The sequence below is a fragment of the Athene noctua genome, chromosome 3 (assembly GCF_965140245.1).
Source record: "Athene noctua chromosome 3, bAthNoc1.hap1.1, whole genome shotgun sequence".
NCBI lineage: Eukaryota > Metazoa > Chordata > Aves > Strigiformes > Strigidae > Athene > Athene noctua.
This window is the reverse complement of record NC_134039.1, coordinates 11,416,757-11,433,275: the sequence shown is the minus strand read 5'-3', so window position 1 is coordinate 11,433,275 and position 16,519 is coordinate 11,416,757. Positions and strand designations below refer to the sequence as shown.

General features: G+C 34.9%; 1 protein-coding gene across 2 annotated transcripts in view; it reads left to right on the top strand.

Moving 5' to 3' along the window:
- PARPBP (PARP1 binding protein) overlaps positions 1-16,519 on the top strand; it is a 53,440-nt gene that overhangs the window by 29,233 nt on the left and 7,688 nt on the right. For both annotated transcript variants that reach the window (XM_074901257.1, XM_074901256.1), the window contains exons 6-8: positions 2,839-3,022; positions 8,351-8,529; positions 12,924-13,005. In XM_074901257.1, the coding sequence (XP_074757358.1) occupies positions 2,839-3,022; positions 8,351-8,529; positions 12,924-13,005 (445 nt within the window). The remainder of the gene's footprint in view (positions 1-2,838; positions 3,023-8,350; positions 8,530-12,923; positions 13,006-16,519) is intronic.

Sequence of the window (16,519 nt, the reverse complement as noted above, 5' to 3'; positions counted from 1 at the left end):
TCCTGCTTTGACTTGGACTATAAACCTAACTCTTAGGAAAAACAATAAAATATTAGCAATTGTGCTGTTAAAGGCAAGATTTAACAGGCTACTGTTTTTTAGGGTTGGCCTTCCTATCCAATTGTTGCAGGATGTTGCAGGAAAGTGGCTAGTGTTCCTTTAAGTCTGGGAAAAGAAACTGTAGGTTAATTGGAAAGGGAAGATGGATTATTTTAATAGATCATGAAGCAGATTGACTGCAAAGGAAAAATTCTTAGAGTAGGAGTTCAGAATGAACAGAATTGCTTTTGTTGCTTTTGCCTGACATTATACTTAGGCTTCATAAAAATTAAAAAAAAAATCTGACAGCAAATCAGTCTCATAACTGAACTTAGCATCACAAGCATATCTAGCTTCACTGGAAATTTTTTATCAAAACCATGGTGACTGGAAGCCTGGGGTTTTTTTGCTTGTCTTCTTTAATTTTTTGAGTCATACTGTTACCACAGAGAACGTACCTTACTTTAAGGATATGAAATGTGATTTTACAACTTCAAAAGAAGGGTCCACAAGCACAGGATCTTGTTTCCAACACTGTCAATAAATACATGCATTGTAAGAACAGAGAAAATGATTATGATACTTCTCATGAGTGCTGTCCCAATCTCTAATTTCAGTTCAGGGTATTTTCTGAACATAGCGTTCTACCTATTTTTCCTGCAAATCAGTTTTTTTAAAGAATGGGTCCTTTGTGCCTTGTGTTATGATTTTATTTCTTCCTTTATTCTTACATGTGTTATCAGCTGGTATTCAAAGGTGAAAATAATTCTGTATGTGAAAACATAAAAGGGGAGGGAATCAATTAAAAAGATCATATAAATTAGAGCTAAAATAAAAATATAGACTATCACACTCTGAAAAGGTTGAGGAAAATAAGCAGAAAGAGGATGAAATCAAAGATGAAATGTCATGGGGAAATAATGAAGTCCTTATATATATATATATGTGATGTACACAGAAGATAAATGATTGCTTAGTGGGGTGAGGGGAATCTTGATTATAATCAACTGTGTCAGTCTGGATGATGGGTTCATGTTCTGAGAAGACTGGAGAATTGATGATAAAGTTTCCAAACAGCATGCAACTTCAAAAAGCTTTTGGGAAGAGATGCGTTATGATGTAGGAGAGCTGAGTGGTTCTTGTAATGTTTTTATTTTTATTTGCCCAAACTTGAGCAATGGTAAAAATTAAAGTCTTTCATTCACTTAATGTTTTGTGTAGGTACTGGACAAAATTATTAAGCTTTTAACTCAAAGGGTTTATTCTGTTGTTCATTAAATCATCATTAAGGTAGTTGTGACACATTTGCTGTCCAAAATATTTTTTTATCATCTCTGAGATAAGATTGTGATGCCCTAGCTAATTTACTTAACCTGGCTCATAGTCATAGTTCATAGTAGTGCCTCATGACTAGTGATTCCTACTTCATACCTCTATATGGCTTTTGCACCTCCTCACCACATATTACAATTGCAAAATGAACAATTCACTCCTAACGCTTGGATTTTTCATTCTTGTGATGGGACTATACTCACTCTCATTATAAGCTTTAAGTTATTTTATTAATTTTAAGCAGCATTTTAAGCAGCACTTTCAACTCCTGGATGGAAAGACGCACTTATAAATGGACAGTGGAAATCCTGGAATTGTGTAACTACTGCTTCTTATTCACAACTGCTTCTTCATATTTACAATTCTTGGAATTGTAACTGCTTCTTTTTATTCACCAGGTCTAGGTAAATCAAGGTGCACTGTCACAAGAGCCTCTGTCCCCATAGCCATTTTTTGGACACAAGATCTTTTGTTTTCCTTGTAATTCTTCAAGAATTGATTTTTAATTTTATTTTTATTTTTTTTTAAACTTAGGGTAATGTGGTCTACTTGGCAGCCTGTTATTTCCATTTTTATAGAATACGTGCAAGTCTGAGGGAGCAAGTTATGGTGTAGTTCTCTCAATATTGCCTATTGGAGCATCATCTGTACAACTGTAAACTGCTAATTCCTCAAGAGTTTTGCTGGGGAGAGACCTGGTAGTTCCAACCCAAAAGTGATCCCAAAAGTAGTCTATCATACATGCAACATGGATGGTTCAAGGTACAGGACTAAAAATTGAAATTAACAGTCTCAACATAGTTTAGGTACACTCAGAAATACCTTCTTATCCTTCTATAAGAAGAGTTGAAATGAAGCCCCTTTATCAATCAGATTCAATTATTTATATTTTTGGTGTCAAACTGCATGGACATGTCATAATTGAACTACTAAATTCTTTTCTGTAGGCATTTTTTCTAGTTGATGAAAAAAGAGGTTATTAGTGTCTGCCTTTTATGTCAAACAGTGATATTCATCTAGTCTAATTACTATCTATTTATATAAAATTGAAAGCAGATTGATATTTTGAAGCACTTTCATGAAGCACAAAAGACTCAAAAATGTAATAGGCTGTTAAATTGGAATGCATGTTCCAGTGAAACGTTTTGTTTACATTTAACAGCTTATGAGCAAAACAGTAGGTTTAAAGAAAGTACTTTTCTTTGAACTTTTATGGAGAAGTTAGTTTTGTGTTGCAGCTCAGAGTATTACTAAATGCTGAATTCATTACCTTTCCTTATAATCTTTTTTTTTTTTTAGGAAACTATTATGTTGGATAATACTTCTACACTGCTGTTTGATTTAAAAGATCAAAGCTGTTCTCTGAAGAGTTTTGATTAACTGTGAAGACTGACTATTTTCAACACTAATAGGTATACTAAAGTGCTGCCAAGATTAATGTGGAGATGACCCTGTGCCTATTTTCAGAATTGCAGGGGGGCGAATTCTGTCAACAGTGAAGATGCATTTGATAAAAGGCCTAAGCAGTGGGGATCCTTTCTGTCAGGCAGTAGAGGAAGCTGTACAAGATTTGGATTTGAAGATTAAAAATATTATCGATTCTCAACATGAAGTCTTGACTGCCAGCACTACTGGAGTCAGTCCAGCACGGGTAATGGGACTTCTTTTGTTCTTTTTACTATTTAGCTTTACAAGAAAGCAAATGTCTTTCACCTGTTTTGTTTCTTTTTTATTTTTTAAAGGACTTTATATTAGTATATTATCTTTTCCTAACAGTACAGAGTAGTGTCATTTCCTCTACACTGTGGCTTTCAACTTGCTGAAAGACTTGTACTTGAGGATTACATTGTGGATTTCAAAAAGCTGATTTACTTAAACTAAATTTCTTACCTCAAAATTGTAAATAAAATAATCTTCAGATCTTAATTGTTTCATGAAGTTCTTATAGATGTAGATACTTATAACTGTCAGGTTTGCCACTAATTTCAAGGCAGTAGAGCTATAACAAATTTCCAGACAAAAAACATCATGAAAGAGGAGTAAAGATTTGAGAACATACATTAGTAATTTTTATTAAAATACGTAGGTTTTAATTAGCTCAGCATCAAGTATTTCTGAGTAAAGCATTCAAAAATAATGTTAAATATGAAGGCAGTCCAAAACATGGTGAAATGTGAAGTGGGAGGGGAATAAAAATAAAACCCCAAACAATCAATATGTAATTTTTTCTCTTTTAGTGTTTCAAGACACTAATGAAACTATTAATGATTTTAGTTTCATGGAAGGAATCAGGATATTTAAAGTTCTTTAAGTCATGTGTGGAGAGGCATAATGCAAGCTATTTATTTGTGTTTTCTGTACTTTGAATCTACTCAGGTTTATATTATGATCCTTTTTGCAATGAAAATATCAACCAGCTTTAATTATTTTATTTTAAATTGTTGTATTTATTGATATATAAAATATCTAATGTAATGTATTTTTGTCTAGCAACCTTTTAAAACTTATAGATACTTAGAATGTGTGTACGTTGTTAGAATGCTTTGTTTTATGAAATCACTGGAATTACCCCATGGTAACATAAGATTTAAAAAAAAAAAAAAAATTAATCGGATTTCCAATATGCATCTTTTTTATTCTGAGAGCTAAAACCAGCCAGACTCTAGTGGCTAGTTAAACTGGTTTAAATGTGTGTTTCCACTGAGCAGTTGTGGTATATGTTCCATCCTCATTTTCCTGTTTTCCTAGAATCTTTCATCACTGTATTTCCCTGTTTTCCTTTCATATCCTATTTTTTTCCCCTTCCCCTCCAAAAAATTCATCAACATTATCAGTTCTGTCTTTATTTAACTACTTGTATTACTGACAGAATTTTTAAAAATTTAAATCATCGCAAGCCAGGAAAAACTATTTTAATAAAACTTCATTCTTGAAAGAAATTCACCAAAAAATTGCTTTTCCAAAATGGTTCATGTTTCTTATTGTTCTCCATAGGTCAAGTGCGTTGTCTAATGTCTCTGTAGGAATGTTTACCAGTATCCTTGTTGAGGCAGAAGATGGTAGAAAATATTGTATCCTGATGTTAGGAAATCGCTAAATACTTGATCCCATTGAGAGTAATGCGAAGTTAATATTTTTCTCACAATAGGCACCTGAAGGCAGCTTATGAACTTGATTATATTACTATGAGTCTGTGGTTCTATGTTGAAGTTTTTGCCAATTCTTGAGTTCAAGTTAATTGATTGCTGGAACATCCCATCTACTCATGCATGGGCAGATTCTACTATAGTTCTTCTCAGTGAGGAAACTTCAGTACATAGCAGAGGATGATGGGCTTTAAGCTAATCCTTTTCACCATACTTACTACACTATAGCCATGCTCAGCACAGTATGGGTGTAACTGAGAGCCATGAGAAATTACATTGGTCTGGATGTGACCAAAGTGCCACTCGGCTTGACAGATCTAGTGCTGTATTGGGCTTATGTGGCAAGATTTGGTAGCGGTGAGGGCTTCAGGGGTGGCTTTTGTAAAAAGACACCAGAAGCTACCCCTGTGCAGGACAGAGCCCATTCCAGATGGATCAGAGGCAGACCCGCTGCTGGCCAAAGCTGAGCCAATCAGCAATGGTTGTAACACCTCTGTTTTAAGAAGGGGTAAAAAAATGCTGCACAACAGCAATTGGGAGAGAGGAGTGAGAGTACATGAGAGAAACAACTTTGCAGACACAAAGCTCAGCTGAAGGAGAGGGAGGAGGTGCTCCAGGCACTGGAGCAGAGATTCCTGTCACCTGTGATGAAGACCATTGATGCAGGTTGTCCCTCTGCAGCCCGTGGAGATCCACAGTGGGGCAGATATCCACCCTGCAGCCTGTGGAGGGAACCCTATGCCAGAGCAGGTGGATGTGCCCTGAAGGAAGCTGTGATGCTGTGGAGAGCCCACACAGGAGCAGATTCCTGGTAGAAACTGTAGCCCATGGAGAGGAGCCCATGCAGAAGCAGATCTTCTGGCAGGACCTGTGACCTAATGGGGGACCCATGCTGGACAGTCTGTTCCTGAAGGATTTCACTGTGGGGAAAGAACCCATGCTGAAGCAGCGTATGAAGAATTAGAGCCTGTGGGAAGGACCCACACTGGAGAAGTTTGTGAAGGACTGTACCCCATGGGAGGCACCCCACACAGGAGCAGGGGAAGAGCAGGAGCAAGAAGGGGCATCGGAGACAAAATGTTAGGAACTGACCACAATGCTCATTCCCCATCCCCATGTGTCACTTGGAAGGAGGTAGAAGAGTAGGGAGTGAAGTTGAGTCTGGGAAGAAGGGAGGGTTCCTTTTCTGCTTAACTGGTAATGAATTACATTCGTTTCCTTAGGTCAAGTCTGTCTTGCCCATGATGGTAGTTGGTAAGTGAACTCCCTGTCCTCATCTCAACCCCGTGAGCTTTTCGTCATATTTTCTCTCCCTGTCCTGTTGAGGAGGGGGAGTGATAGAGCAGCTTGGTGGGTACCTGGCAGGTAGCCAAGGTCAGCCTACAACAGTGCTTTGTGGGGTCTGAGGAATTAGAGATAAGGACAGTAACTGGGAGGTAATGGGCAAAATGTGGACTGAACATTGCTAGAGACTGGAATAAGTATGGGGAATTTTTGGTTTTGTAATTGTGGTGAAGGGACAAGAGGTGTTCTGTGTGTAAACTGTCTGCCTTTGTTGGTGTTGTGATGACGCTATTTTGATTTTGGTATGGGGATTTTTGGTGAAGTAAATGGAATTTGTAAAGATTGTGTGATGAATGTATATTTTAATGATAGTTCTTAAAAATGTGATTCACAGAGTGGAGGGAGCTTAGACAAAAGTTACTGATATTGGATTTTGTATTTTAGTGGAGGTTGATGTGGAAGAACATTTTACTAAGCATTTTACTAAGCATACAGAAGGGTAGGTTACCATGGCTAATTAAGAAACAAAACAAACAAAGCCAAAAAACCCCCGTAAGTTTTCCAAATGAATTTGAGCTGCATAAAAAAAATTTGAGCATCCGTATTGTTCCATTAAGATCTCAGGAGAGCAAAGATTAATGCTCTGTGCTAAGTTTCACATATAGGTTGTTTTTTTTATTGTGTGTTGTTTTTTACTTTACAAAGAAACTCCCAAACCCTGATGCTGTTATTTTTCTGAAAAATTGTTCTATATTCAGAATAGTTCTTGTTTTGATAGGATGTTATGTTTTTTCATATGTAAGAGACTGAATAATTTCTCTGAGTGCAAACTTATTATCTTAACTATAGAACTGAAAATAATGGCTCCACTAGCTCCTGGGAAGGCTGCTTCCTCATAAAATGTACCTGAAAAGAGTTACTTGGTTAGAAAAATATTTGCTTTTCTCCTGGCAGTGGCAATTTTCTTCCATCATTGCTCAGTTTTCCTGCAAATACCTGTTTTATAAGAATTTAGAGCTCCAGGAAAATGTATTACTTTATGCAGAAGGAAGTACTACTTTGTGTTGAAGCCTGCACGAGTGACTAATAGGAATTATGATTAATTTCTTCCTGAGAAAATTACTACTGTAAATGGAATCTGGCTAGTATTCCTGGAACTAACCAGAACAGTCTGGAGTAGCTAATGGTCACTACCCTTGAAAGACTGATCAACTACTTTCTTGAAAAAATAATTAGAATTATGAATTTAAGCTTACTAATAAACAAGATTTTTATGGCAGGGATTGTTGTCTTGCCTAAAGTTCTTACTGTGCCTTGAACAACAGGATTTTAGTCCATGGTTAATATATCAAGTCACTGTTGTAGTGTGTGAGATTTCTGAAGGTCTTCTTTTAGCAGTTAGGAGGTTGTTAATTCTAAAGATTTTTTTTTTTTTTTTCCTTTGTATATAATCAGTCGAGATGATGCCAGATTTGTACTTCTCATTAAAACGAATTTACCGTGACACACATGACATTTTATAAAAATCTATGATGGTGATGTAATGACTGAAGAGGTTCAGAATAAATTTCGAGGAAATTAAACGGTACTGAAATAGGCCAATTCTGTAAAGCCAAGTAACAACCATTTCTGTAATTGCTATTTCTAGCTATTGATTATAACTTATAGTAACTGACTGACATGTGTTGCTATGGTTTCTTGAAAGCTACATACACTAATTGATGTAATCAAATAGAGAGAGAAAAAGAATTTGATCTTTTCAAGACTGTGTTTAAAAGCAGTTAACAGATTAGATAAATGCAGTTCATTGCTTGTCCTGTCCTGAACAAAGTCAGGCTGTTTAATGTTTGTGTGTATTGGTAAATAAGAAAGCCTATAGTTTTAAAAATCTACTACTGTGTATAAGCACTAAATTTATCTATGGAACTCCTAGTGCTTTTAAAGAAAAATATAGCAAACTTGCAATTCTTGCAGTCCCATAGTGGCTATGGAGTTCTACATCTGTACTGTTGACTGTAACATTGAGCACTTCCAGATGTGGGTTATTATTTTCTTTAAGGAATTCTTTATTCTTGTGGAAAATTGTGAGGAATTCATCCTGTTCCAAACAACAAGAGATTGTGCCAAGTACCCCTGTTGTCAAATCTTGATGGAAATCTCACTTTTAACCAACTGCTTTAGCAGATTCAGTTAGTCAGAGGAGTTGGACCTCACCAGAATGTGTTTGTGTACCCCATAGCTCTCAAATCAGTTGTGAGAAAATAATATGTTAATTTCTGCTGCATGGTTTCATCACAGATTTGCATATTTATCTGTGTGACTTGCTCATCAGTGTACACCTCCAGCTGGCAGTGATCTAAACTCTACTAATTGCTTGGGATGAGGAAGAAACTTTCCCATGGGCAAGTTCCCCATAAATGCTTACTGGAAAGGGAAGGAGGGGATTCTCACTCCTTGTGCTGGTATGGGTTGCTTTTGCAGGTGAGCTATTGGTGTGGCTTTGTTGACCTTTCCTGTTGTATGTTCCTTTTGATTTTATTTACTTTCAGCCAAAATTGCATTCCATAAATCATGGCACTGTGTATTGTGGCAGAGAGACTGTAAAGGTCTTACTAGTTCTTCTGGATGAAGAAGCTGTCAATCCTCCTACCCAGAACAAAGTGGAGCTATTATATGATGATGAAAGCTTAAATTTGTTTGGAATCACGTCTGTTTTGACACTCTTCAGGTGAGTAGTAGAAAGTTTTTATGTTAGGTTGGTTGGTTTGTCTTTAAAGATCTTTTACTGAGTGGCTGACAAAGCATTGATATTACTTACACAGAGCAAATGACCACAGTGCAGTCTGTTATGAGATTAGGTGTAAAGGGAAAGCATTCTTAGAAAGTCTCAGGTTCTCAGAAGTATTCTACTTCCTTATTTGCATTTTCTGTATCTTCATGATACTTTTGTAATATGGACTCCTTGAGCTGCACAAAACCCTTTTTTTCTGGGCTCACGAAACTCGTGAAGTAATACCCTTTGCAAAAAACCTTCCAAATACCTCAAATTGAGTTTCAACTCCCAAGTTCAAATACTGTTTGTTCAGTGGCTAATTATATTAATATTCAATTTGAAGATGTGTCCTTTGTCTAGCTATGACACAAGCAATTTATGGGTTATCTTGTTTTCTTCCTACATAGTAATTATTTTGTGGAAACAGTTTTAAATAGTTAAATAGTTTTTCATATCATGATATACCGGTCAGGATAGTATTGCACAAAGGATGTTGAAACAGTTTCATATGCATGAAGATTTATTGGTAGGGTCTGTAGCTGATTAACTCTAGTGGTGAAAGTTGCTTTTGGGGAAGAATAAAATCAAAAGAGGAGGAAGAGGAGAGGTGAGAGAAAATTCTCCCTGGTGGCCATCTGGGTAGTAAAGCAGGCAGAGTTCCCAGATAAGCATCCTCTAAAGTACAGTGGTTAGTTCCCCAGTAGTGCTTTTCCCAGGGTAACTATACTGTCTTCATAAGAACCTGCTCAAACCCCTTCTTGGTTGTCCCTGCTTTGGTGCCTTTAGCACTGATTGGAGCATTTGTTCATCAGGGCAGGGACTGCATGCTCACTTGCTTATTAATCTCTGTGCATGCAGATTTTTGAGGTCCCTAACATAAAAGAAGAGCTACAATGAAAAGGGTAGGAAAAGTGGGGAAGAAGGGGGTGTTTCTTATGCTGGTGGCGGTTGTTTCCCATGAGAGCCCACCATAACAACAATAAGTGTGCAAGTGCAAGGCTGTGAGAATAGCAGAAGGAAAGAGAAAAACAGTGATAGGTCCTAAACTGGAAGATGGAGGATCCTAAAAGTCGAAGAATTTAAGGGTTCCATTGGGTTTATCATTCAACCTCCTATGAAACCAAAGGAACAAGCACATTATAATAAAACTCTTAAAAAATTAGTTGCATTAATAGGAATTCTAAATAAATGTAATAATTTTTAATCTAAAAGGCAACCTGTAACAACATATCATGGAATATTTCTTTCACCTCTCAAGTATCTGTGGATAGTTATAGCTACACATTTCTATTTCATTATGTAACAAGCTTAAAATAACCCTGATTTCAGTCTCTTATTTTTCCATTACTTCAGATTCAGGAAAATTGATCCACATTACTTTAAAAATTGTTTCATAAATTTAATAAACCTCACTGTGGTTGCATTTTTATCAGAATGAAAAGGAGCTTAATTGGATTTAGATTGATGCTCTCTGTGAATGGATTCAAGGCCCACCTGAATTTTTCTGAACTAAACACTGCTATTATTCAGAGCTAGAAAGCTTGATATATATTTTTTAAAGTAACTCTTTAACTTAAAAAGGGTTCTGAACCACTTATTTCTGAATAAGAGTGCCCACTGACTGCTTTGGTTTCACTTACTTCACTTGATTTTTCAGCTGAATTAATTTTCTTGAATTTTCCCCAAAAGGAAAAGGCATTTGTCTGACTTAATCTTCTTGGTGTAGGTGTAAGCAGGTACTGCTGTCTGGGAATTTATATTGTAATCTAGACAATTCTTGTGTTTTCCTTAGTAATTCTTAGTAGTCAATTTGTTTTAGCTTTTATATTCCAGTATTTAATTTTTAAAATATTATCTGTGTGCTTCCTTTTAAAAAAATGATTTAGAAGTAATTTATTCAAAAGTATTGAATTTATGGTTCTAAATAATCGTTTTAGAAATAAAAAAACTACAAAAACTGAAATGAAACCTGCAAACACCACAAATTTTGTCAAATCTTTATGTTCTACATTTCTTTAGCAGGTTTACCGTAAGTCTCCAATTGCTTTATGAACGCTGAACACCTTAATACTACACAGGATAGTAGCTAAAGGTGTCAATCTGATTTGCATCAGTGTACAGGCACCTCTATGGTACAGCACTTTTTTGTTAATGCTTATGTCTCAAATATTTGATCTAGAATGTTTGCAGTCTTTTTGAAAATCTATTGCTAATAGTAAATATGTAACAGTTTATGGTATGAATGGGAGTACCTTTGGCAGTAAACATCACTGCAGTTTTCAGACACTTTTTGCTCATCTGATTCTGTGTATCAGACTGTTGGTCACCCCATATGGTAGTTATTGTTTTATGGGCTTTGATCACGTGGTAGATATTGTCTTGTGGTTTTTCACAATGCTTTTTGTTGTTTCTAGAGATTTCATTACTGAACAATCCCAAAATATCTTTAAAGTCTGTGAGTAGTTTTGTCTGGGTTCTGGTCAGTTTGAGAGTGCACTGTTAATTTTCAGGTGAAGACTGAGGTTAAATGAGAGCACCTCTTTTTAAAAATTTCAGCATTTTAGGAATTTTCTTGCTTTGCTTTATTTGTAATAAATTTCTTGATCAGTTGGGTAGATTTATTTCTCTGCACTGAAATCCTGCAAAAAAGCTACTGCTGAGAAGCTGTTACTGTGTTATTTAACTTTTTGCTGACTTTCTTTGCATTAATATATTTTCATTGTAATCTGTGCAATTCATGTGGATTTGGGAACTGAAAATATAAGCACTGATAATACGTCCTCAGTGTTTTAGAAGAGTCCTAACCAAGCTGAAGTTATCTTACTTAATCTGTCCTTTAGTATATCTGTCAAATATTTTCTTTCTGTAAAAACTTGATTTCAGTCTTCTGGAAAAAATTCATTTTAGATATGCATTATAGAAGTTCAAATAGAATTTCCTTGGTATTTTTTTGTATTTTGAAGCTGCGTGCAAGACAGAAACATGCTATTTTTCCCATAGTATTTTTAAATTTTTAAAGCAAACATAAACATGTAGTGATGATATTGAAATCAAAGGTGATTCTGACATCATTAATTATATTATTTCTGTTTTAGAGTTAAATTTTGAATGACCATGTATTAACTATTTTCATAGCTTTTTGTAATAAAGGTTCTCTTCTGGTTTTGCAGGTTCAACAGGTATTTAGGGTTTTGGGCAACTTTTTGTTTGCTGCTCTTTGTGTGGTTTTTTTTTTTTTTTTTCTGGATCATTCCCATCATCTTCCTATCCTATTAATGTTAAAGCCAGTCATTGCTTCTTGTTCATTTGTTTTCTTGCTTTTTAAAATTTCTTTCTATTTAAGGAATACCCATGTTCATCTAGATTACAAAACAGAATCTCTTGAACACCTATTTCTGTGGGCACTGAAAAGGAAACTAAGCTACCTATGCACTAGAGAAGCAGTGAGGATTTAATCAGTGGCTTATCCTGAGGAATCATCAGTTGGAAAAGTGGGATGCTGAGAATTTTGTCATTATGGGTCACAAAGATGATTCATGAACCAGAACAGCAGCAGAGATGGGAACAGGCTGACACTACGTATTCTGGCAATTTAAATAGCAAAAACGTTGCAAGGTCCTGCAGAAATTTTGCACCAGATACAAATAGAAATAAATAAAATAATGAGCTAAATAAAATAAATTTTATTTATGGAATAATCAAATAGAATGAGCTAAATAAATAAAATACAGAATGAGGTTTTTTTGAAAAAAATGTCCTTATATGCACACTGGCCTGCCATGAGCATAAACAGAGAAGTAATTATTTACAGATGCACAAATTAGTTCTTATTTCAAGACTAAGAAACCTCCTCTTATATGCATCAATAAGTTTTTGCATTATATGCATCAAAAATTTTCATTAATGTACATAACTGTTCATGTACTAAAATATAGGCGGGTGGAAGAATTTTTTTTGTGTGAGTACTTCTATTGTAAAGTATGTAAATATGAGGAAAATTTTTCTGGATGTCAACCAGATGCTACTCAAGGCTATAATGACTTGGTAACTCATCACCAGCATTACAAATTATAATATTGTGACTGCAAAACTACAATATTGTAAACAAAACGATACCAGAAATTGGAACTGTAGGTTTGGTTTCATTATGCTGTCTTCAATTATCACAGTACATGTGGTTACTTGGAAAGGGAGAAAACAAAATAAGTCTTGGAGAGTGAAGATACTTGCTTTCCTGTTTCTGAGGAATTTGGTATGGTAACTATTTTTTTTTCTTAACTAAATGTTTTCACATCTCCTAAATACTACTTATCTTTTTTTTTTTTTTTTTTTTTTTTTTTTTAATATAGATCTCCAGCACAATCCAAAGGTTCTTCTCCAAAACCCCTTAGACAACGAATTCAGAAAAATATGGATGAAAAAATAATTAAGGTACTGTGTAGGAATTGCTATGCAGCTACAGATGCACTGAAATAATAATGCTAAAATGAAAATAACAGTGTTATAATTCTCAAATTCTTTGCTGACATGCATTACATAGCTAAAGAAATGTAATTATGATTAGCCTGTGGTAGCTGGCCCAACTTGAATAGTGTTGTAATATGAGTGAAAATATCTGAAACATCAGAAGAGAAAGGCTTTAAAATTAAAAGTACTTCCTAATGAAGATCTCTTAGTGGAGATATACCGAGTGAATTTATGTCTCTTTATTTAACTGTCTGTGTATTTCAAGACTGCAGAAATAAAGCTGAAGGTATGTGAAAACAGAGAAAACTGATCAAAGCACCTGATTTCAGTTCTGATTAATATAGGCATTCTTAAAGCATAATAATATCTTTTTCTTTGCATTTTTGGGGGGATTCTTTTTATTTGTAACATTCTGAGGACATTTACATAACATTGCTTTGTGAACAGTAAAATATAAGATACTAATGTTTGCTACTTTGTAGATTAAATGGAACATTACAAGAGTATGTTGATATTGTGAGTTGCACTATTCAAAAGAACAGCTTCAATGTTTCTGAAAACTGCAGTCTTCCAGTGTACTGCATTTTATATAGTCTTTTTTCCTCAAAATTGTCTAACTTGAATGTTGTGACTATGGAAAGAGGCAGACCTTGCATCTTCCCCAGGATTTCAAAAGAGAGCTAAATATAAGTAGTGACTATTTTTTACAAACTTAGTCCTGACAACATGTAAAAACACATATGTAACTATAACTAGTCACATATGTAACTATATAATCTAGTATATAAGGAAAAAAACAGAGGTGTTTTAAGGCATCAGAATTAGTTCTCAAAGAGCACAATTGAAAATATCTTTCTGCCACTGGACGTGAGGGAAATTTTTACGTATTACACGTTTGAGAAGTAGAAAGTCATTAAAAGGAAGTAAAATGAAAAGCACTGTTGGTATTTCCAACATGTGTTTTAAATATACTCCAACTTCATTCTGAGTGCTTTTTTTGGAATGGAGGTGGAGTGGATGATAGGCATTTTGGATACATGCACTAATTATGCTGTAATTTAGCTTAAAACTCATAGGCAAATTATGAAGGATTGAAGCTGATAAAGGAGCTTCATTATATTAATTTTATGATAACCAGCATATTTAAATTTCAGCTTTACTCATCAAATAGCAAAAATGTGATATGCTGTTTGCATAATACATTGAAATAGATAGTTTTCTTATCTAAATGGAGGGTTTGTAATTAGATTAATGAACATCTGTGTTCAGTATCAAAGCACAAAAATTGTTATCTAAAAGTAATTACCTGTCACATTTGAGACCTTTACTGGAAACGTACAAGGGTTTTGACAGAAACTATCAAAAATATGAGTCTTGAGACTGATTCATATTATGAAACTATTTAAACTTTTTTTGGAAACAATTTTTTGCTAATCAAAAATACCAGATTAGCTACCATACTTTCTGTGTAAATAGTAGCTCTTTCAGAGGTCTCTGAATAATTGAATGAGTTCTACTTCAGGAGCAGGAATTGCATGCAAAGGTTCATCATGACGATGTCCTATGCTGCTTTTGTAGTTCCTGACTCTAATAAGGGGTTTTTGACTCCTATGATCCTTGTTAGCACAATACAACAATCTGACTTTTTCTGTAGGATTCTTGTCCTAGTCTTGCTTCACTATGATTGATGAAATGGAATGTACTTGTAACAAAATAGAATGAGACATCTAACATTTTTAGCCAATAATTTTTGAGATCTCTCAGTCAACTTCTAGAACTGATTTTGATGCTTGCCAGGTGCCTAATATAGTTGAGAGTGAATATATTGAAATATAAATGACCTTATGAAAACCAAAATTCAAAGAGAACAAGCAACAGGTCTAAAGTCTGAGATTCACACTTCTAAACTTTTTTTGGCATCTTAAAAAATTGTAAAGCTTACTTATAGTGTTATCTCTTGTAGATTAAATCTGTGATGGTGGACCCTGCTGAAGTAGGGGAAGAATGTGGAATGTAACATGTGATTAACATGCTAAACTGAATGATTGCTTGGGGCTATACAACTAATATCTTAGAGCAACATTAAGGCTGCTAAACTGCCTCTATTCATCACAATCAGTCTTCTTTATGGCTTTCTTCCAGTGTATCCTATTGTACCAGACAGACAAAGTACATCACAGAACTCAGGCCAAATATCTCAAGATGTTTTTCCATTTTAAAGAAGTGAAAATAAAAATCATGCAATTCAGAGTGTAAATGTTCCTCAATCATGTATCCGCATAGAGACTGGTTACTCAAGATAAGATGTCTTAATGTTTCACATTATGCCTGCAATTTTGTTTTCTGTGCGTCAACCAAACATTGCCATCAAAATTACATTATATTCCTGTGAAGTCTGGAGTTATTATTCTGGTGTTCCTATGTTCACTTTAGTCTTGCTTCTCCTTCCAGTCAACTGAAATTGCTGTTGCCAAACAACAAATGACTTTTCTGAATAAAACCCAAGATAGGTCTCTGCCATTCATATTTGATCTCCAACCTCTCACACAAATCCTTTCTTTCTTGAAACGTTCATCTTTCATTTTGTATTTTCCTGCTTTCCTTTGTACATTTTTAACAATTTCTACACTTTCTTCCACATATTTCTACTCCTTCCTTTTCTTCCTTTTTCTGTGAAGACTTTATGGGGCCCTGTCTTTCTCCTGTCTTTTCTCCTTCTCTGCCTTCTCTCCTCCTCTGCCTTCTTTGTGGATGAATACATACACAAACAGAAGTTCATCTGTCATCTTTATATCTTTAGATCTATATCTGACCCAAGTGTCTCTTCTGCCAAAATTGACATCTTTTGTTACTTCTATACCATTCTGGGAATATCCACCTGTTGATCTTGAAGTGGTATGTGTATATTTAACATTAACTCTCCTTACTTTTTCACTCCATAATTCCTCTGGAATATATTCTTGTCTATTCTTGTATCCACTCAAATATAATTTATTAAATATTCACTTTACATTTTGATGTGCTGCTGTGTATTTTTCTTGGACTCAATAGTTGCAGCTTTGACCTATTTTTCTTTGTGGAGATTGCTGTACAAAAAGTTGTAATCAAAGTGATTAGATGCCAGATGCAATTCTTCTGTTTGCATCTCAATCTGTTCCTTTAAGTTGTAGTATGTGTAAGCTACTTGTTATAACTTATCCCAACCCGTTGATTATTTCTGATTTACTGGTTTGAGATATCTGTCCTTGCTTACATTCAGCCTGCAGTACCAATCTTCATTATTCATTTGTTAATTTTCAGACTAGCTCTTTCAGCTGTCTGTTTTATACCGTCTCTTATGGCTGAAGATATTTTCTATAGGTATCTGCATAACTCATTATCCTCCTTTAAAATAATTTTCAGTATCTTTAAATCAACCTCTCCCTAAAACTTAGCAGTGCTTTGTGTTGAGATGGATGCCCATTACAATGACTAATTT